Source organism: Onychomys torridus, chromosome 13 (genome assembly GCF_903995425.1).
Source record: "Onychomys torridus chromosome 13, mOncTor1.1, whole genome shotgun sequence".
NCBI lineage: Eukaryota > Metazoa > Chordata > Mammalia > Rodentia > Cricetidae > Onychomys > Onychomys torridus.
The window spans coordinates 71,221,517-71,243,321 of NC_050455.1; the positions used below are offsets into that span (position 1 = coordinate 71,221,517).

General features: G+C 48.9%; 1 protein-coding gene across 5 annotated transcripts in view; it reads left to right on the forward strand.

Annotated features, from left to right (window-relative positions):
• Znf516 (zinc finger protein 516) overlaps nt 1–21,805 on the forward strand; it is a 91,884-nt gene that overhangs the window by 45,996 nt on the left and 24,083 nt on the right. For 4 of the 5 annotated variants that reach the window (XM_036204630.1, XM_036204634.1, XM_036204633.1 and 1 more), the window contains exon 2: nt 871–2,808. In XM_036204630.1, the coding sequence (XP_036060523.1) occupies nt 1,032–2,808 (1,777 nt within the window). In that variant the 5' untranslated portion in view covers nt 871–1,031. The remainder of the gene's footprint in view (nt 1–870; nt 2,809–21,805) is intronic. The other variant, XM_036204632.1, reaches the window with a different exon arrangement.

Consider the following 21,805-nt stretch of genomic DNA (forward strand, 5'->3'; position numbering starts at 1 on the left):
ATTGGGTTGCTGTCATGTAGTGGGTAGGACCCAGGGAGGAACCTGCCTCTCCTCCTCTGGTGGGATACACGTGGAATTGGAGTGAGCACACCATGCGATGATGTGTGGACTCACAAGGGTTGGGCACCCTCTTTTGGTCATTGTTAGGGCCTAGGGTTTGAATCTGACCCGTGAGGACACAGTGAGGCAGGGAGATAGAAGGGGTCCTTCCTGGAGTTAGGACGCAGGGCTGCAGCTTGGGGTTCCTTGGAATACGTGGGAACCAGGAGCCCAGGTTGGGAGGAAAGTGTGGTAGCGTGATCTGTGGTTGTCCTCATAGCCAGCACTTTGCACAGAGCCCGGACAGGGAGATGCTGCAGCAGTGGGTCTGGTTGCTGTGGCCCCGGGAGCCTGGGGGTCCCTGTGTTGTGCCACTGTGTGTTCCTAGCAGAGGGCTTACCTCCCCAGCATTGAAACCACCTGCAGGCTTCCAGCTTCTTTCTGTCAGATGTTAGCCCCTGAGGCTCAGGGACCGAGGGCTCTGGAGCCAGGCAGCTTCTGCTGCCCAGCTTCTTTCATTCCGATTCTCTGTCCTTACTGCCTTACCTCCTCTTGGGCAGCAGCCTGCATGCTCCTGTAAACACTGTTCTGTGGGTGTTCTTAAAGATTTACGGTGGGGGTGTGGTCAGTACTACCTTAGCATGAACTATTAATTTTAGTTACAGGGCATTCACCCGTTTGCAGTTCCATGAGCATCCTCTCCCTTTGGTTTGGATTGGTTGGTCTTCATGGTGGAGGGTGGAGAACTGAGCACAGGCAGTCCTGGGCACTCAGTCCTGTGCCCTGATGACATGGGATGCTCTATTTATAGGGTCTCTGTCTCTGTTGCAGGTGCTTGCTGCTGTGTCTTACATCCCAGAATATGCACCTACTCATCACAAATACCTCTCTCTCCTCTGGGCAGCAGGACCCCCTCTGAAAATGGAGAGATAAGACACACCCTCCGGCCCTCGAGACACAAGGCTGTGCTGTGACACCCCCCCATCGTCCTCATGGATCGCAGCAGAGAGGCTGAGATGGAGCTGAGGAGAGCACCCAGCCCACCCAGGGCTGGCAGGAGCCACGAGGTGGAGGGGGACAAGGCTGCATGCCACAGCTGCTGCATCTGTGGCAAGAGCTTCCCGTTCCAGAGCTCACTGTCGCAGCACATGCGGAAGCACACTGGAGAGAAGCCCTACAAGTGTCCCTACTGTGATCACAGGGCTTCCCAGAAGGGCAACCTCAAGATCCACATCCGCAGCCACCGTACGGGGACTCTGATTCAGGGGCACGAGCCAGAGGTAGGCGAGGCTCAGCTGGGTGAGATGCGTGTCTCTGAGGGCCTGGATGGGTGTGCCAGCCCTACCAAGAGCACCTCAGCCTGCAACCGCATGCTGAACGGGGCCGTGCCGATGGACAACAGCAAGATCCTGCTCAGGAGCAGCCGCAAGGAGGCGGAGGGGGCGGCCACTGCCCAGGAAGACGCCGAGGCCATGGTGCAGTGTTCCTTCTGTAAGAGCCGGTTTGAACGCAAGAAGGACCTGGAGCTGCATGTGCACCAGGCCCACAAGCCATTTAAGTGCAGGCTGTGCAGCTACGTCACCTTGCGGGAAGAGTCTCTGCTGAGCCACATCGAGAGGGACCATATCACCGCACAGGTGCCCAACGGCAGCGAGGCCTGTGTGGAGAACGGCAAACCTGAGCTGAGCCCCGGGGAGTTTCCGTGCGAGGTGTGTGGCCAGGCCTTCAGCCAGACCTGGTTCCTGAAGGCACACATGAAGAAGCATCGGGGCTCCTTTGACCATGGCTGCCACATCTGTGGCCGGAGGTTCAAAGAGCCTTGGTTCCTCAAGAACCACATGAAGGCCCATGGACCCAAGGCAGGAAACAAGAACAGGCCCAAGAGTGAGCTGGACCCCATTGCCACCATCAACAATGTGGTGCAGGAGGAGGTCATCGTTGCTGGCCTGTCCCTCTATGAGGTCTGCACAAAGTGTGGGAACCTGTTTACAAACCTGGACAGCTTGAATGCCCATAATGCCATACACCGCAAAGTTGAAGCCAGCCGGACACAAGCCTCGGCTGAGGAGGGGGACACGGAGGGCCCCCTGGACACCAAGCATTTCTTCTTACAGTGCCTGAACCTGACACCATACGTGGCTGGTGATGTGTCCCCCAGTGGGCAGGCTGGCCGGCGGGTAGCCGAGTTGGACCCCGTCAACAGCTATCAGGCCTGGCAGCTGGCCACCAGGGGCAAGGTGGCTGAGCCGGCTGAGTACCTCAAGTACGGGACCTGGGATGAAGCGCTGGCAGGGGACGTAGCCTTTGACAAGGACAAGCGCGAGTACATACTAGTGAGCCAGGAGAAGCGCAAGCGTGAACAGGATGCCCCTTCTACCCAGGGTCCCCCCCGGAAGAGGGCCAGTGTACCTGGGGACCCCATGCTTCCTGGCCACCTTGACCCCCGGCCAGCTTCACGCCCCAGCCGCAGGGCCACGGCCACGACTGGCCAGGGCAAGTCTTCTGAGTGCTTTGAGTGCGGCAAGATCTTCCGCACCTACCACCAGATGGTGCTCCACTCCCGCGTGCACCGCCGTGCCCGCCGTGACCGGGATCCCGAAGGAGACCGAGCAGTGCGTGCCCGCTGCGGCTCACTCAGCGAGGGTGACTCAGCTTCCCAGCCAAGCAGCCCTGGCTCAGCCTGTGCCATCGCTGACTCCCCAGGCTCTGGCCTGGCCGAAGAGGTGGTGGATGACAGTGGAGAAGAGGCTGTACCTGAACCCGTATCAGGTGAGCAGGTGTCCTTGGGTGGATCAGATTCAAGTAGCCCATGTAACCTTTCACTCAGCTGGCCTTGTATCTGGGCGGTCTTGCTGGACGGACTTGCTCCTCAGTTGGGCCTATGTTTGGATGACCTTGTATCCTATTTCTGGTCTGGCCCAGAGTCCTGTATCCAGGTGGCCATGCATTCGGGGTGGCCATGCATCTGGGCATCCTGCACTTAGTGGGTCCTGGAGTTCACACAGGTGTAACTGATGCTGTCAGTTCCCCGTCTCTCCTGCTGCCACTCACCTACAAATGCTGTAGTCCTGAACATGTTTGGTTTCTCAAGTCTGGTCTCTTCTGGGTGTCTGGAATCTAATGAGTGAGTCCTAGGCTCTTCTGAGATGGCTTTCTCTTCTCCACTTCCAGCAGAACAGAGTTCTCATAGTATGTCACAAATATACATGCTTGTGCATGCTCCACACACACACAGAAAAACACTAAATATAAACCCCCAAAATACATAGACTTGTTCCCATACAAACAAGCACACATGCATATACAAAACATGCACATGCACCTGCACGTGCGTGCACATCACATACATACACGACACACACATTCATGGAAACACGCCATAGGTGGTGTGGCCCCCATAGGCTCACATATTTGATTGTGGCACTATTTGTGGATCAGGAGTGGCTTATTGGAGTAGGTGTGGCTGTGTTGTAGGAATTGTGTAGCGGGTAGGGGGTGGGATCTGAGGTTTCCAAAGCTCATGCCAGGCCCAGGCTCGCTCTCCTGCCTGTGGGTCAGGATGTAACGTTTTCAGCTCCATGCCATGTCTGCCTGGATGTCATCATGCTCCCCGTCACCATGGTAATGGATGAAGCCTTTGAGCTCTAAGGAAGTCTCCAGCAAATGTTTTCTAAGAGTTGCTGTGGTCATGGTGTCTGATAGAACAGTGACTATGACAGACAGACATTGCAAACACATACAGAGGCACATGAGTGTATACATAAGCGTGGATACACATGTACACACCACACATTCAGACACACTGAACATCCACAAATACCTATTCTGCACAAACAAGCATATATGAATATACGTAAGCATGAACATGCATATATCATATAGGCATGGAAACACTACACGTAGACACCTCAAGCACACATTAAAAACACATGTATATACACAAGCATGCATGTGCACACACATGCGTATATCACACAAATGTAAGGAAGCACAAATAGACACAAAAATGTATACTTGCTTATGCACAGACAAGCACACATGCATACACACACATAAACATGCAGACATCACAACACATGCACGAACACACCATGTAGAGATCATAAACACACTTGTTGATGTACAGGCACACTTGTTGATGTACAGTCATATATGTCACGTATTTAGCATGTACCACACTCATGCCATGAGCTTGTACTTGCACACACACACACACACACACACACACACACACACACACACACGCGTGTGTGCGGCCGCACACATACACACTATACATGCTCGTGTACACACACACTCTCCTCTTCCATTCTTCTTTCAATGCAGACATCTGGGTGGAAGACTAACTTAGAGTCTCTGTGTGGTTATAATTAATCTCCTTGGATTCAGGTAACCCTGTGGGCTTAGAGACTGTTAATTGGAACAGATTTCTTTTCAAATAGCAGCCATGGAAATGTTTCCAGATGTTTCTCTGGCCTGACGTTTTCATTATTTCCCCATTTTAGAATAAATTTTGAGCATTTTGGTGTTGCCTTTGTTGTTTTGCCATGGGCAGTTGCCCACGAGTTGCTGTGAGGAGAGGGTGGTGCTTGGAACTCGTGACTGTCCACAGCCCGGGTGCTCTGGTGTGTTGCCGCTGGTGGAGGACGGTGGGTGCTCCCACTCAGAGGAGTCCGTTGTAGACGCTGCTTTCCCTAGTTACTAGATTTATGTGGTGTGCTGCTTGTCTGGCTGCTGCGCTTACATCCACACAGGCATCAGAACTGGGCACATAAGAGGTTTCTCGAGCCCTCTGGGATGTCTGCGTGGAGTCTGAGCACCCGCAGGGACTAGTGAACCAGGACAGCGAGCTGCCTGCCAATCTCATTGTTCCTGGAGCTGGTCACTCTTCTTGGGGTGGGGTAGGGAACAGGTGCTTGGTGAAGGGGGGGGGGCTCATTGCTGAAGCCCCTCTGCAGTCCTCTAGCAGCTTGAGGTGTGAAGTCTGTTAAGCTGATGGCAGCCCCTGGTTGACCTTTTTGAATTTTAGACCCCACCCTTCATTTTGTATACCTGTGTGTTTTACTGGCAGTGTTCAGATAACACTGACTATTTTTGTTATGCGCATCTTGGGGAAGCACTGTGTCTTTTTTTTTTTTTTTTTCCACTCTGAGGGAAAAAAAAATTGTTTTTGTGGTATTAGGGATTGAACATATGGCCTTGTGTGTGTGAGGTGAGCACTCTCCCAGTAAGGGACATTACCAGCGTCTTTATTTTTTGAGACAAGATCTCACTGAGTAGTGGAGACAAGCCTTGAACTCACTCTGTACTCAAGCTGGCTTTAAACTTTTAATCCCCCTGCCTCATCCTTCTGAGTAGCTGAGGTTACAGGATTTTACCACCCCTAGTGGAGAAAAGAACTTCTCAATCTAACTGCCATCTACTGTGAGGATGTGTTCTGTGGCCCCTTCATAGCCAGGCAGCAGCTGAGCTAAGATGAGCTTGGCTTTTAAAAGGCTTTTAAAAATACTTAAAAATTATCTAGGTGTGCCTGCTCGTCTGTATGCACACCATGCCCATGGGGTTCAGAAGAAGGTGTTAGATCTGAAAGGGGCTAGGAGTGGCCGTGAGCTTTTAGGATGCTAAGATGGAGCTCTTGTCCTGTGTACGAAGATCATGTGCTCTTTAGTCCTGAGCCATCTCTGCAGCTCCACTTAGAAGCATTTCCCCTGAGTTTATTAAGTGTGAGAGACCATTGTTTCCTTTGCACAGGACTGTGAGACTTGTCTCTAGAAAGGTATCTTTTTTTTTGAGTCAACAGCTCATGCTGGCCCTGAACTTACCATGTGAATGAGGATGAGCCTGAGCTCCTAATTCTCCTGCCTCCATCTGCTCAGCGCTGGGATGGGAGTTATGCATCTCCACAGCAGTTTGTGCATCACTGGGTATCGAACCCCAAGGGTCTGTGCATGCCAGGCAAACACTCTCCCACCGAGCCACATTTCCATCCAATCCATCCAAATCTTACTTTAAAAAATCTATCTATCTATCTATCTATCTATCTATCTATCTATCTATCTATCATCTACCTATCTGTCTATCTATCTGTATGTATGTATGTATGTATCTGTCTGTGTATGTATGTATGTATGTATGTATGTATGTATGTGTCTATGTATGTATGTATGTATGTATGTATCTATCTATCTATCTATGTATCTATCTGTCTATGTATCTATGTATCTATCTATGTATCTGTGTATCTATGTATCTATGTATCTATATATCTATCTATCTATGTATCTATCTGTCTGTCTGTCTATCAATAAAGATAGATATGCATATTTTCACAGTGTCTATAAATAACTTGCTGTATTTGTATTTAACTATGGGAACAGAGAGATGAGGTTTACAACTTAGTAAGAAAGAAGAGAGATTTGTGTCACTGTCACTGTGGGTTGCAGAGCCCTGTGGTTGTCTGCTGACGTCACTTCCTGTGGTTCCCAAGGACAGTGTCTTCCCACCTGAACGCCCAGGCTTTCTGATCATAGTGGCACTCAGTGTGTAACTGAGTTATAGGACTTGGCTGTTTCTGAAGGAGACAGGCATGTCACATGGCCTTATCATGTGACTGCTCTCACCCTGTTTGGAAGGTCTGCTGCGGCTTTTGGACCAGCTCTTTTAAAAAGAAACCTTTGAATGCTGGGATCTGCACAGTGCCCCTTTTTCCTCTTTTTTCCCCTCTCTTTTCTTTAGATATGCACAGGGCTTTGGAAAATGCTTACCTATCTTGCTATTCAGATTGCAAGTCTTAAATAAGACATTTTATATTCCCATAAGCCATGGATGGAATGTCCAGGAGCAGGTTTTCAGAAATCAGGGATGAAGAGAATGAAACTTTTAATGAGAGCCAGCCTAACAGGGCTGTGTTGAAATTGGCATTCAGATCTCTCCATTAAATACCATTTGGGCTATAATTTTACCTGAACAACAGTTTTGACATCTGGAGTTTATGTGGATGCTGTTTTCTGGATCTGCCTGTAGGGGCTGTCTTGCTCATAATGTTGTCTCAGGAACTTGAGCTGGACCAGGCAGCCATCATCCCTGACACATTGATCACTGTGATACTGAGGATAAGAGCGATGGAAAGCTACTGAGCTGGAGTTGTTGAAAAACAACTTGGCACAGGTAGAAACTGTACACCTGAAGATTGCAAAAGTTTATATTTTAATAAAGAGAGGAATAGGATACATAATTGTGTAGAACCCCAACTTTAGTGTACACAAGCACAGCCAGGAGCTCAGAAAACCCCCACTTTGGATGATAGGCCTCAAGTCAGTAGGTTAGGAGGACACTGTTCAGAGTGTGTTGAAATGACGAGTGACTGGCTGCACCAGAAGGAGGTGAGGGGTTCCAAAGGTCGTTTCTTCAGGTGCTTTTGGAGTTTGTTGTCCTAGTCGGAAGTCCCCGAGCTGAGAAGCTGGGCCTGCGTGGGCCGGTGTGGGTGGTCACAGGTAGTCAGCGTGCTTTTCCTGAGAAGCAGCTATGACCCTGCTCTGCTGTTTAGGGATTACTACAACTCATTGGACCCCCCTAGTTCTTGTCCACTTCTGTTGCTGGACACGTGTATGGCACCTGCCTGGAGCACCTGTCTCTGGATTGTCATGGGACTGTCGCAGGGTTGGATATGTGATAGTGTGGACTTTAGTTAGAAACAGACAGTTGAAAACTCTCCTGTTAATTCCTTAGTTGACATTAAAATGCAGCCATGTTCTCCCCCGATCCCCATGTACCATCCACCCCTGCCTACCAGTTTATGTAGACTGGGATTACACATGCTTAAGCCACTGCATCTGGCTTTTTTGGGGGACCTGGGGACCTGAACTCAGGTCATCAGTCTTGTGTGGCTCGTGCACCCTTGAACTGTCTTCCTGTTCTTTAAGGGAAATCCACTGCTGTCCCTGGGAGCGTCAGGAGGATGTCTGTGAGCCTAAGGCCTGTTCCTGTCAGGTAGAGTCATCTCTTGGGTGGGGCCACATGCTGCCAGAGACAATGGAAAGCCTACATGTTCACTTTGTCCCTTGGTATCATGTGTTGTTCAGAGAAGCCCCTCCATCTTCATCAGAACCAAGGTGAGCCTACTGGCTCTAGGGCACAGGGGCAAGGTTCCTGGCTTACCTCCCTTCCTCCAGGGTGTGACACTCTTCATGGGCGTGGCTTGGGCCCTGTTCCTCAGCTCTTGCAGGAACTAGTGGTGTGCACTTTGACTGTGGTGTGTGTTTATGTGGGGATTCTGAATTATTTATTAGGTTTGGATTTTGAATGCTGGGACATTAAATCTCACTTGGTAAGTGTTATGTGCTCATCTCTAAGTTCTTAGCTTTTTATTTGTAAGTTTAGAGTTTTTGGGGTAGGAGGAGCACTTCTAAAGTAATTTCCTATGTGCTGGATCTAATCCGAGGCTGACTTTCCACAAGAGCCTGTAGGATGCACCCTTTGTTTATACAATTTGCATGTGTTAAGAAGATTGACAAGCCAGTGGTGGCACATACCTTTAGTCCCAGCATTTGGGAGGCAGACACACATGGATGTCTATGAATCTGAGGCCAACCTGGTCTACAAAGTGAGTTCCAGGCCAGCAAAGCTATACAATGAGCCCCTGTGTTTTATCAAGATTGAAAAAGGGACTAATTATAAGATTAGAAAGTAGTACTTTTTTTTTTCTGGCCTCTCCTCGATTCTGTGTGCGTAGTTAATGTATTAATATACTGTTAGAGGAGGCTCTGTATTCTGCGTTATTTACAGAGGGAAGCCATTGATTTGAAAGAAGTATTTTCACAGATTAGTGAGACATTTGGGCTGGCTGTTAGCTGCCAAATATGCTCATGCAAAGACGTGCCAAGTCTGGGTGTTACTCACACGCTCGCTCTAGCTCTAGAATGATTACTTCAGCAGTTATGAATAAGCTGTATTCCAAATCTAACGTGGTTTCACTTAACAGCCTAATTGGTTATTGAAATGTGGTGCATGAATGGCAATTCAGGGGTGTTGTCTGCGAGGTTGCCTACTGTAGAAATCTGCATATGCGCAGGAATCTGACACCAAAGCCCAGAGGAGAGTGGCAGATACCTTCCATCGTAATACAATCTAGTTTTCCATGCATGGGACCGACTGCCCAGTGATGGAGTCCAGTGTGAATGCCATAGGAATAGCTCACAAAGGGACTGGGCATTTGGAGAGTATCTTTGGTATTGAAGTAATGGCCAGATGTCCAGTCCAACTTGGGTTCAATTTATTTCCTCTGACATACAAAGGGATTTAGGGCCAGTGAGGTGGCTGAGTGCATAAAGGCCCTTGCTACCAAGCCTGACAGCCTGAGCTGGGTCCCTCTAACCCACATGGTGGAAGGAGAGAACTGACTCCTACAAGCTGTCCTCTGACTTCCGCACATGCGCTGTGAGGAGCATGTACATGGACACACACTGAGTAAACAAGAGTTAGAGAAGACTACGGAGACTGTTGGCTTCTGAGAACTGACAGCTTTAGGGTTCACAAGAACACGTTCTGACAGAGCATCATGGCGTTGAACTTGAAAATGGTAGGAGCATGGTGGGAATTTCTCATTTTAAGAAATGTCAGTGGGCATTCCCTTTTCCAAACTAATGTAGCATTGCAGGAGAAGGCTCCTAGGTCAAGTTGAACCCTAGCTTCATGGGCCTCGACTGCTGAGAAGAAGCAGAAAGTTGACTGATGAGCAGGGTAGGAAGTTTTACATTTCAGTCGTGAGGACAGTAGTCTGAAAGGATTGGCTGGATGGGGAGAAAAGAAGCCAGAGGCACCAGTGGTTTCTATGGCAACAGCTAATGTGCCACTGCTTGAGGCTCCCTCCGTTGGTGTGAAGGTCTGTGCTCCTGGAGTAGAGGGGGCGATGCCTTGGGTCTGGACAGCTCTGGCTTCCGAGGCCCTCTGGACACTTTTCTCTTGGCAGCCTGTTGTCCTGGGTGAGGTCCTGGTTTGTGGAAATAGTTTTGTTTCAGTGTGAAGGCCCAATAATGTTCGGGTGGTGCTGTTGGTGTTTGAGCAGGTTTGAGTCAGGAGCCCAGCAGGTGTCTCTATAGAGGCCAGAGGCTGGTCCTTCCTGTTGCCTCTGGCCTTCACCTACACAGTGACTAGAACATGACCCAGCTGCAGATCGTCACTGTGTCACTTCCTGCTGTCCTGTGCATCTGCTGTCGCTGTTCTCATCCTTGCCTGCTCCACACACTTCACCTTCTGCCTGGGTCCTGTCCTAACTGCTGTCTTCTCACTTTGATGTCTTGCTGTTCTGTGGTGGGAGAGGTTCTTCTCGGTCAAGATTAGGGTCTTCAAGCCCATCCTCTTCACTGAAGGCTCTGCACCCCTCACCAGGCGTGCCTGAACCTGACCACCCCAGAGATGAAGAGGAGGACAAGGGAGAGCATAGTTCTCTCTCTCTCTTTTATTTATTTTTATGTGCATTGGTGTTTTGCCTGTGTGTATGTCTATGTCATGGTTCCCTAGGACTGGAGCTACAGACAGTTGTCAGCTGCCCTGTGGGTGCTGGGAATTGAACATGGGGCCTCTGGAAGAGCAGTCAGTGCTCTCAACTGCTGAGCCATCTCTGCAGCCCTGAGGCTGTCTCTTTTACCCAGGCTGCCTTGGGTGTGTTGGGAAAGCTAGGAGGACATCAAGGCTGGATCCGTCTCCGGTACTACAGCGGCTTCTAGAATTCTGCTCAGTCCTTCTTTAATTTTACAAGTTGTTCGTGAATGTGCGCTGTTTCTGAACAGTCTAAATGATGTTCATGTTCTCAGGTGGGGGCCTGTCACGCTCTCTGACTTCCTTCACCTCCTTCACCAAGTTTCATGACCGCCACCCCAGGTCTTCAGAAGGCAGTCGTGTAAGAATATATTTATGTGGATTCTGTGTGTAGGCTTTGATACTTCAGGAGACTGGTCTGTCTTGCTCCTGAGCTTATGTTTTCAGCCTAAGGGAATTTTCCATGTGGGTAGGATGACCTCTGTCTCACTTGCTCAATGGTGTAACAAGAGGGCTGAGGACATGATCGTGCACTGGTGTGATGTCTAAGAGTTCCAATAAAAGCTGCCTGGGCTTGGTGGCCACCTGTCACCCCAGGCTTCAAGAGGCAGACACACTGAGCCTGACGGTGCACACCACCAATCCCAGCACTGGGTGGGGGGGGGCAGAGGCTGACAGATCTCTGTGAGTTGGAGACCAGGACCATATTCCTGAGTCTGTCTCAAACAACAACCAATAGAGGTGGAGCCAGGGTCCCAGGGGCAAGCTGGTAGCAAGAGTAGTCAATCCATGAGCTCTGGGCTCAATGAGAGAGACTGCCTCCGAAAATAAAGTGGAGAGAGATGGTGCTCCAGATGCAGCTCGTGAGGACACTCAGGAGTCTTCCATGGTTAATGCCTTTTAGTAAAGTTTCTGCTTCCTGGTATTGGCACCTTTTGTGTTGGGACAAACACTACCACTTGAACTTGGTAATTCTCACATGCAACATCCGGGCCACCTGTCTCATGTCTGTAACGCTCTGACGAAAACAGTTGAAGAAGTGTTTCCTTGGGTCCATAGTTTAAGGCACAGCTCATGATGGCCAGCTAGTCACGGCAGCAGGCTCCTGAAGCAGCTGGTCACATCATGTCCACAGCCAGGGAAAGAGCAGTGAATGCTGGTGCTCACCCTGCTCCCTCCTTTCTTTGCAGTCTGGGACCCAAGCCCATGTTTTCAAATGGTGTCCTGCGTAGGGGATGGCGCTGCCCACTTTCTGGGTAGGTCTTTTCATCTCAGTGAACCTAAACAAATAATCCCTCATAAGCATGCCTGGAGTTCACCCAGTCCACATTCTCCCTCTCAGGGATGCATGGAAGCTTGCCTGAGAGGCGATTGTGCAGACTGTCAAGTTGACAGTCAACATTAACTGTCACCCCCGCCGTAAACATCTCCATATACACCATCATGGACATGTATTTGCCCAAGAACTCAGAATCTGTTAATATTTCTTAAGTTGCCCATCTGAAAAGAGAGAAGTGATATATTATATTGCTTTTAATTTTAATTTTTCTGATTTTTGTGAACATGCTTTTATGCTCACTGGCCCTTTATATTCCTTAAAGGATTTCCTTTTTCATAGACTTGGAGTTGGTATACTTTTCTAGTGTGTGTGTTGAGCTAGGAATTGAACTTAGGGCCTCACACATGCTGGGCAAAGTGCTCCACTGAGCTATATCCTGGCCCTGGTCTTTTGCCTTTTAACTTTCAGTAACTTTATTAGAGATTTGAATATTTTATTTAGTATGTTTCAAGTACTTCCTTCAAGTTTCTTTTTTGTTTAAAATTTTATTTATGAAGTGTTTTATTGGGGGAGTTCTAAAAAAACAGAGTTATTCAATTTCCTTTTATCGTTTTTGAATTTTTGCATACAACTTAGAGAGTCATCTTTATCCAGCCACGAAAATGTTTTCATTGAGTAAGTCAAACTTGGATTACTGCATTTTCTTCATTCCACACAGTGTTAACCCAGTTGAACTTTATATGCATCATGTGAGGAGTTCCTAAATTTCCCATGTTGTTCGCTGGTGTTTCCAGCCTTTCTTATCCTGTATCAACCTTTCTCTACTTCTCTGAGCTGTTGACGGCTTCCTACAGCATGCTCCCATTGGTAGGTACTTTATGGATAGTGCTTGAGCATGTCTGAGGCTGAGAGGGTTAGATCGAGTTTCTCAAGTCATGAGTGGGAACCAAGACATACTGGTGACCTTCGTCAGTGCTTCAGGCCCCCACGGGCTGGAGCGTGGGGGCGGGGAAGACAGAAAGGAAGTGGGTTGGCCTGTGGCCTTGCGCAGCCATCCTAGGGGCTCTCTGCGCTGAATCCCAGCTCTCTTTCCACTTTCACTCTAGCGAGGCAGATCTCACCTTTATACACAGTGTTCCTGTGTCCACAGCAGCTTTGCATGCTTCCGACCTGGGTGTGGAACGCATGCACACACGAAGTGCCTCTTGCTCGAAGTCATTTATCCAGACAATGTGTTTGTCTTTGGAAGTTGAGGTTGCCAGATTTGTTAAGTGAACATACAGCATGCTTGATTAAATTTGGAGTTTAGATGAACAGAACTACTTTGAAAAGGCGTGAGTATATCCCATGTGGTATTTGGGTGTAAGAGCAGGGTTTCTGCGGCCGCATGTTCTCCCAGAAGGAAGTGGGTCAGCTTCAGGCAGTAAGTACAGTGGCTGCTCCCCAAGCTTCCCCGTGTCAGCTTGTCCCAGAAACTGTGTCTTCCTATTTGTCTTCTTTTGGGAATCATGACAACTAGAGTCCTTTGTTTTTGGGGTGGTGGTGTTATCATTGTTTTCAACTGCTCTCATGTTATGTGGCATTCGTATACATTAATCACATGACTCAGGTCTCCACTTGGACCTAGTTGGGTAACACACCCGTGCCGTATTACGTTTTTCTGGTGAGAATGCGCTTTTGGTTTGAGTAGTTTGTGCCGAGTGGATGAGGCCTGGGGTGAGGCCTCCTGCCTGTGAAGACATGAGGAAGTGTCACCTTCCCTGTCTGGGGCTGAGGAAGGAATTACTTCCTCTGCTCACAATTTCTTTGATCATCTCTTGTATTTAGGATTTCCTGGAAGTATCTGCCACGTGCTGTGAAGTAGAACTCACCCTCTTTTCTGTGTTGGAAGAGCTCATCAAAGCTAGTGTAAACTTACCTGTGAAATGTGTCTTTGGCCATAGGTTCCCCCCAGCGGGGTGTGTGTGTGTGTGTGTGTGTGTGTGTGTGTGTGTGTGTGTTCTCTTCTGTGCAGTTTTACTGATGTCGAACCTGACATCACTTTTCTAGGCAGTGGGTACAAAGCAAAACAAGGCTAGTGATGCTTCATTATGTCTTTGCTGATGGACAGCTCAGAAGTCAGTGCATTTTACCCTTCTGTTATTACCCTGTTTCTGCTTTAATACAGTTGTATTAAATTGGAGACAACGCAGCTTGGGTCAAAAGGAGGATGCTCCTGTTTAGAAAATGACTGCTGATATTTTTGTGTGGTGTGCATGCACCTGTGTGCACATACCTGCGTGCATTTTCTTGTGGAAGTCTGAGTTCAGTGCTCAGTGGCTTCCTCTGTCACTCTCCACATCGATTTAGTCTTCTTGTTGTTTGAGAATTTTATATATGAATACTTTTTATACCTCTTGTCCCATCCTTTCCAACTCCTCCTGTGCCTCCCTAACTCCTCCTCAAGTTCATGGCCTCCTGTTCTTTAATGGATTTTACAGGAACCCATGGGTGAGAGACTTTGAACTTTTGTCTTTGGGTGTATTTGAAAAAGTCTGAACTTTTAAAGTGTTTGCATTTTCAAAGACTGAGACTTTTAAAGTTATTTATGTTCTATATTGTGACAGTGATATTAATATGAGATCTTGGGGGCAAATAAGAATTGTAAGTTATTGGTTTAATAGTGATGTGTTTGGATGTTAACTTGATGAGGGGGCAGTTGAGTTGGTGAGTTTTATATCAACTTGACACAAGCCGGAGTCATTTGGAAAGGATTCTTGATTGGCAAAACGCCTCACTAAGATTGCCTGTAGGACATTTTCTTGTTGATTGATGTGGAAGGGCCCAACCCGTTAGGGGCAGTGCCACCCCTAAGCCAGTGGTCCTGATGATATAAGAAAGCAGGCTGAGCAAGCAGCAGATGGACAGCCAGCCAGTGTCATTCCTCATGGCCTCTGTGTGCCGTGGGTATAGACTTATATATACCAGACAGAATTCCATGGCATACAGAACGTGCAGCATAGCTCATTTTAGGCAGTTGGAAGCGTGCATTTCTAGGGCGAGCCTGGCTGTGACTTACAGTGTCTTGTAACTGATGTGCTTTATTGGTGAGACATCACAAGATGAAAGTGAACCCTGTTGTTTGGGAGATGAGATGCTCGGGCACAGGCCCTGATGCCACTGCAGGCCTCTCTGCTTGCTCACTGCCCTTTCTCCCACGAGCTGTGGCCGAGGAGCTGCCGCCATAGTGGATGTAGACTAGTGCACCATACAGTGGAAGCCATTCTCCTCACTCACAGCAGGCTGGTTCTGGCATCGTCTGTTAGCCTTGCTGTGGCCACCAAAGTTGCCATGTACTTTAAAGCCATTGCTCCTTGGTCTCTTGGGCTAGCACTGTGCTGCATGCGTTTAAAGGGGAAACAGATTATAATCACACGTGAAATGAAGTTATTGTTAAGCGGTTTTCTACTTTCATCCTTTTTGAATTTGAGGCTGGTCTGGGAAATGCAGTCCTTTTCTTCTTCTTGCAGGTCTCAGGCCAGCCTGTTTCAGTGTGTGATCCATCAGGCTGCACAGGAGGGAGTGTGTTACATGCCTGGAACTGAAAGAGCATGTACTGGGCGGGTACTGGGGAGCAAATCAAGAAGGAGAAAACTAAAAACACTCTTTGATGGACATAATTACTTTCCAACACCTGCTTATTCCTCACTGTAAAGATTCCCAGCTGTAGCTGACACAGACCAAGAAAACTCACCAGATTGGTAACTAGTAAGATGGTGAATTTTCACGTCGAGTCGATGGGCACTCTGACCCTTTGAATACTTAAATACTGCTTCCTGTCTGGGTTTGAGGTGGTTGGTGCACACGCTCATTAGCTCGGGCTTCCTGGAACTTCTGTGTGGAGGCTGGACGGCAGCAGCCCTTCTGCAAAGGGAGCGGTAGCTGTGCTGGTGTAGGGCGTGCGTTGCGTGGGTCTGGGTGAGCAAGACTCCCGCACGCTGGTTCCTGTCATTGGAAGCTTGACATCACAAGTGGAAGCGGGAAAAAAAAGTCCTTTCAAGTTTTGTTATTTCTGAGCTTTAAGCGGCTGAGGCCATGTCAGGTGTGAATTCGGACAGGTTTTTGTGGAGGATTCCTTCATATGATGTTAAAGCAAAAGAAAATAATCTTGGTTTGTTCCCAGTGAACTGTGCTATGAGGGATGTTAGGAAATTGGACTCATGTCTTACAAAACTCCTTGATAAAGACAGACTAGGCCCTTAGACTCGGGGACGGCAGATGGGTTGTCTTCTACTTCTTAAACATTCTGGAGATTCCTGGTGGAACTCTGAGGACCGCAGCTTCCACGTCTTCATGGGTTCATAAAATGTTGAAAGAGTTGGGCGGAGCACAGAACATGCCATTTCAGGCTGTGACTGTGACTGTGCTCTCCCGTCTCTCCCTCTTCAGGACAGGGGGAGCCTGTTCTTTGAAGTGGGGCCAAGGGACTGTGGAACCCTTGGTGGCTGCTGCAGCCCGCCCGGCCTTCCCAGTTCAAAGCAGTGCCTTGCTGCTTCCTGCCAAGTGTCAAGTCAGAACTCTACAGCAGTCTCCATGGCTGCAGGCTGGGCTGCACTGTGAGCCTCTGTTCATTTCTCGGGGCTGCCGTCCTCCTGACCCCAGGTTCTCCTATTTATGGAAGGCTTGCAGGTTGTGTTTGCCAAACCTGAGAAGGGTTAAGTATTTCTGAATCCATTTTTCTTCCTCCTCTCTGTGCTTATTAACAACAGCCATAATTATAATTGAGATTAAAGCCACTCTGCCCCTTTACTGTGGAGGAGGGAGCCCTGGGGAAGCGGGGGCTGCGCTTTATTTGGGATCCACCAAGAAGAGGGCAGTAAGAGGAAGGGTAACGTGTATTATGATTGATTGATGGATTGATTTACTGGTTTACTTATTTTACCAATCCTTGAGCCTTGGCTTGGGTACCTTAAAGGTCAGATGCCGGGCATTCTACTTAGACCTTCAAATGAGGCTGAGAAACTGTTCCTGTTTCTTTCTAGAGACCCACAGGAAAATCACAGTCATGATTTCCTGACCTAATACTGGGCCTTGGGTGACACTTCGTCGTTTGAAGCAGGGCTAACTATTTGATTATAAGCACACACATCCCCATCCAGTAGTAAGTGCATCTGGCGGTCACCCCTGTGGTCAGTGGGAAGTGCTGGCGTGCTGGCCTGGGGAGTCTGCCCAGGTCACGACACAGTCATGGTGACTCCGGAACATTGCCAGTCCTGCAAGAGAGATGAAGAGGCCAGCATGACACAGAACGGGTGCTTTGAAACTGGGAAGTGGCTTCCTTCCAGTGCCGCAACTTTGATCATTTCCTTACAGTGCCTTGCTGCACAGGGGCTTGTGTTGCTGAGGTAAAATTTGTCTTTCCCAGGATCCTTTCTTCCCTTTGGTGAGGCCTAGGATTCAGTTCACTACAGTAGAACTCCAGCTTTCATTCCGAGTCATTGTGCAGTTGGTATAGGATCCATTGTTATGAACTCAATGTTAGTACAACTAACAAATTCAGGGTTCACTTGGGAAATGGTTACAATAGCATGTTGACTGTAGCCAGACAGATTGGCAGTGGGACCAGAATTGTCCACTAAAGGCATCATGCTGTGGGTAAGATAGATGTTGGCTTTGGGAGAGCCACTCTGGTGAAGAAGGCCCTAGGCTCCATCGCTGCCCTGGGGCCGAGCCAGGCATCCGAGATCAGAGCAGAAGCACCAAAGTTGCCAGCCTTCATCACAGACAGACTGACTTCTTGGTCTGTGCTCACCTCTGCACATTTGAAATGGAGGAGTGCGCATGATACCCTGAGCTCCATCCTTCTTTCGGGCCAGGTGCAGGGTGTGAGAGCACCCAGGTCCTTCTGCATGAGGCTCCTGCACAGCATAGGGCAGGCTGAGCCATGGAGGGATGGAGCTAGGGTTGCTGAGACCCACGTACTGATGAACTGTGTGCACAGGTCTGGTCTGTTACAACGTGGTGGTCAAGAACAACTCCTTCAGTGGGAGGAACGTGGGCATGGAGTGAAGTTTGCCAGGTGCCAGAACCGGGACCAGTTCTGCCGTGGTGCGGTTGTCATCTGCTGTGGCGATCTCCACAGGATGGGTGTGGCCTGGCCAGAGTGGTGGGTTGGATGTTCCCTTGTCAGAAGTGCTCTCAGTTGCTTTTGTCCTGTGGCAGCTCTGCTTGGTTGACGCTTAGTTTTCATAGTAGGCCAGAGCTGACCCAGTGTGGGTGGTTTCATCTCTAGTTAAGCTAGTTACCCTAGTGCTCTTAACTGCCAAGCCGTCTCTCTAGCCCCTTCAAGTACTTTTAAAAAAATTGTTTTGGCAGCGTCGGAGTGGTTGGGTTAGTTAATGAAAGGAGTGTGAATTTGGTTTCATTCATTAATTCATTAGTTTGTTGTAGTGATGAAGATTGGACCCAGGGGCTCTGGGATGCTAGGCAGAGCCTCATCTCCAGCCAAGTTTAGCCAATTTTAAAGGTACACAGATGCTCTTCCTCTGAACTTGAGTAAGTCATGTGGCATTTTAAGCAGCCTGTAGCATTTCTGAATGCTGGTTCTGGTGTCTGCTGTCACACAGTCTGGTTTCCCACAGGATCACAGTTGCAGATCTTCTTCCTAGGGGAAACTTGCTAGTCAGGGACTTGAGACTTACCTACCAGTGATTTCTTTGATTCTAAAAGTGAACTTCTCAGAGGACTCTTTCCATTCTACCAAAATTAATTAGGGTTTTCTCTCTGCTGAGTTTCTCTGTCTCAGCTCAGGTCAGAATTAGGTACCTCTTATGTGTTTCCCCAGGAAAGCCTACCATGCAGAGATGGCCATCCCGAGCAGATAGTGTGGCCTGCTTCATCCTTATGTCAGGGTTGAAAGGAGGCAGCCATTATTAACCAAAGTGGTCTGGACATGATCAGGAGGGGCACACTTGTCTACCAGGGGCTCTACTGTGCAGCTTTGGCACCAGGGGCTGGAGGGGACATTGGGACCCTTGGGCTTGTGCTGGTGGCCTGAAGCCATCCTAGCCTGAGGTCTCCTCAGTGAAGGAATTCCCACACACAGGATGCAGGGCAGGGTGGTTGAGGCAGGTCTCCTCCTGCAAGCACTGAAGGCATAGGTCTGGAGAACCCGGCTGCCCTGCCTGGAAGCATCTCTGTTGCTAGCCAGGGTGTGTATTTTTGGTGTCATATTTGGTATTAATTCCTGGGGAGAACAATACCAGGAGAAAATTTAGGACCCCATCCACATTAGTGTTTCATTTCTAATTAAATGAAACTCGAGTGGTCCTCCTCAATTTGAAATTTCTGTCAGTTTCAAATTTAACTTCTTAAGTTTTTAAAATTTCAGTTGGGAAATTAAGTGTGCCAGGGCTGGCATTTCCTGTAGGGCTTGTGTTGTGTGTGTGTCTGTGGGTGTGGGTGTGTGTGTCTGTGGGTTGTGGGTATGTGTGTTTGTGTATGTGTGTGTGGGTGTGTGATGTATGTACTTGTTATATGGATGTGTGCATGCATGCATGTGGTGTGTGTGTGTGTGTGTGTGTGTGTGTGTGTGTGTATGTGTGTGTGGTGTATTTTCTTGTTATATGGGTGTGTGCATGTGTGCGTGCGTTCGTGTGTGTGTGTGTGTGTGTGTGTGTGTGTGTGTGTGTGTTTACATGTGGAAGCCAGAGGTTGATGTTAGGTGTCTCTCCTGCTCCAGCTCCACCTTTTCTGTTGGAGACAGGGTCTCTTTGATCCTGAAGCTCACGGATGCAGTTACACTGGCTGGCTGCTGAGCCTGTCTCTTGCATTCTTTCCTGTACAGCACTAACTTTTGTGGGTGCTAGGGATCCGAACTGAGGTCCTCATTTAGGAATTTAACCAACCCAGATAATCGTTTTGATGGTAAAAATGTAGAATGTTATTAACTTAGAAATATATTTAATTAAATATTAGAAATATATTTAATTAAATATTAGAAATAATTTAATCTAAATATATTTAAATTAATTTTGATAATGAAACTCCATGTCATGTGTTTTATAATGGAAATGATCATCAGAGTCACCCAGTGTCTAGGACCAGTGTATCTGAGCAGAGGAAGTGGAGCATAGAGCCTCCCTGAGGTTCGTTTGACCTTGGTATTCTGAAACCCTTTCTGTTGGTGTTACTCTATTCGGATGGATGGATGGATGGATATGTACCACACATGTACATGTGTATGCATGTGCACACACATACACACACAATTGTGCACACACACATTTGTGGTGTGTGACTCTTTGTTTTTAATTTTGATGGTGTTTTCATGGTTCTGCTGTCTCCTGGAGGCCATGTAGTTCTGGGATTGCTTAACTTTGTGTGTCTGTTTTGGGCACATGAATAGGGTAGGACTCAGCCAGCAGTGTTGTGGTGATTGTCTTGATTCCCCTTCTCTATGGCCTCTGGGGTCTCCTGACACTGCAGCTAGGCCAGCACCATGTGAACTCCACATTCTGCGGTAATCCTTGTCTCTTCACCTCCACAGAAGTCCTGCTGAATAGTTTTGGGAACTTCTAGAGCAGGCTACCTTTCTCTGCCTCCTGGGAAGGGCCAGGGGTGCGTGGGCTAATACCTGATAGGAATGGATGGAACCGACTTCTCCTGGAAACGTATGCTAGATCGGGACTCCTGATTGACCATTGATCTCTGGGAAACCATCACAGAGACCAGTGCCTACACAGAGCAGATTAAAGTAAAGGGTGGAGAGGTCTCCAGTGATTGCAGCTTTCCTAGGCTGTTCTGAGGCATTGTGGGAATCTAGTGTCTGTGGTTTTGACTTGCAAAATTTAGATAATCAAAAGTGGGCTACCAACTGGAATAAAGATATGAAAGGAAGGAGAGCTGGCTGTCTTCGTTAAAGCAGAAGAGTCAGGAAGGGGGTTACACTCAAATGAAGAACCCTGCAGTTGGCTCCGTGGTGTGTCTCTGGAGCCCTTTGCTGGAGTCCAGAAACAGTCTAGGGCTGTGACTTGGGAAGAACTAAGCTTAAAGCGGACATGATAGTTTAGTCTCTGAACAGTGACACGGAGCTCCAGAGATCTAATCTTTGGATGAGAGCGGACCTCTGCTCTTGGGAGACGGGTTGAGTCTGCTGACAGTTGCTTCTGTGTGCACAGTGTCCTGCTTCCCTGAACAGGGTAGGCTCCTAGTCAGACGGGCTCTTGAGCCTGTGTGGCTACTAAGGCCTGGCCACTCTGCTTACAGCCCTGTAATCCACCCTAGCCAAGAGCTAGTTCATTTCTCAGGAACTCCCTACACCTGAGGAGAAGCTGACCTGCATGGGTCAGGGAGCATGGGGAGAAGCAGAGCTGAATGGGTCAGGGAGCATGGGGAGAAGCAGAGCTGAATGGGCAAGATGCATGGGGAGAAGCAGAGCTGCATGGGGCAGGGTGCATGGGGAGAAGCAGAGCTGAATGGGTCAGGGAGCATGGGGAGAAGCAGAGCTGAATGGGCAAGATGCATGGGGAGAAGCAGAGCTGCATGGGGCAGGGAGCATGGGGAGAAGCGGAGCTGCATGGGGAGAAGCAGAGCTGGCATGGGGCAGGGTGCAGGAGAGAAGCAGAGCTGCATGGGCAGTGAGTGGGAGAAGCAGAGCTGCATGGGGCAGGGAGCATGGGGAGAAGCGGAGCTGCATGGGGAGAAGCAGAGCTGCATGGGGCAGGGTGCAGGAGGAGAAGCAGAGCTGCATGGGGCAGGGTGCGTGGGGAGAAGCAGAGCTGCATGGGGCAGGGTGCGTGGGGAGAAGCAGAGCTGCATGGGGCAGGGAGCATGGGGAGAAGCAGAGCTGCATGGGGCAGGGAGCATGGGGAGAAGCAGAGCTGCATGGGGCAGGGTGCAGGAGGAGAAGCAGAGCTGCATGGGGCAGGGAGCATGGGGAGAAGCAGAGCTGCATGGGGAGAAGCAGAGCTG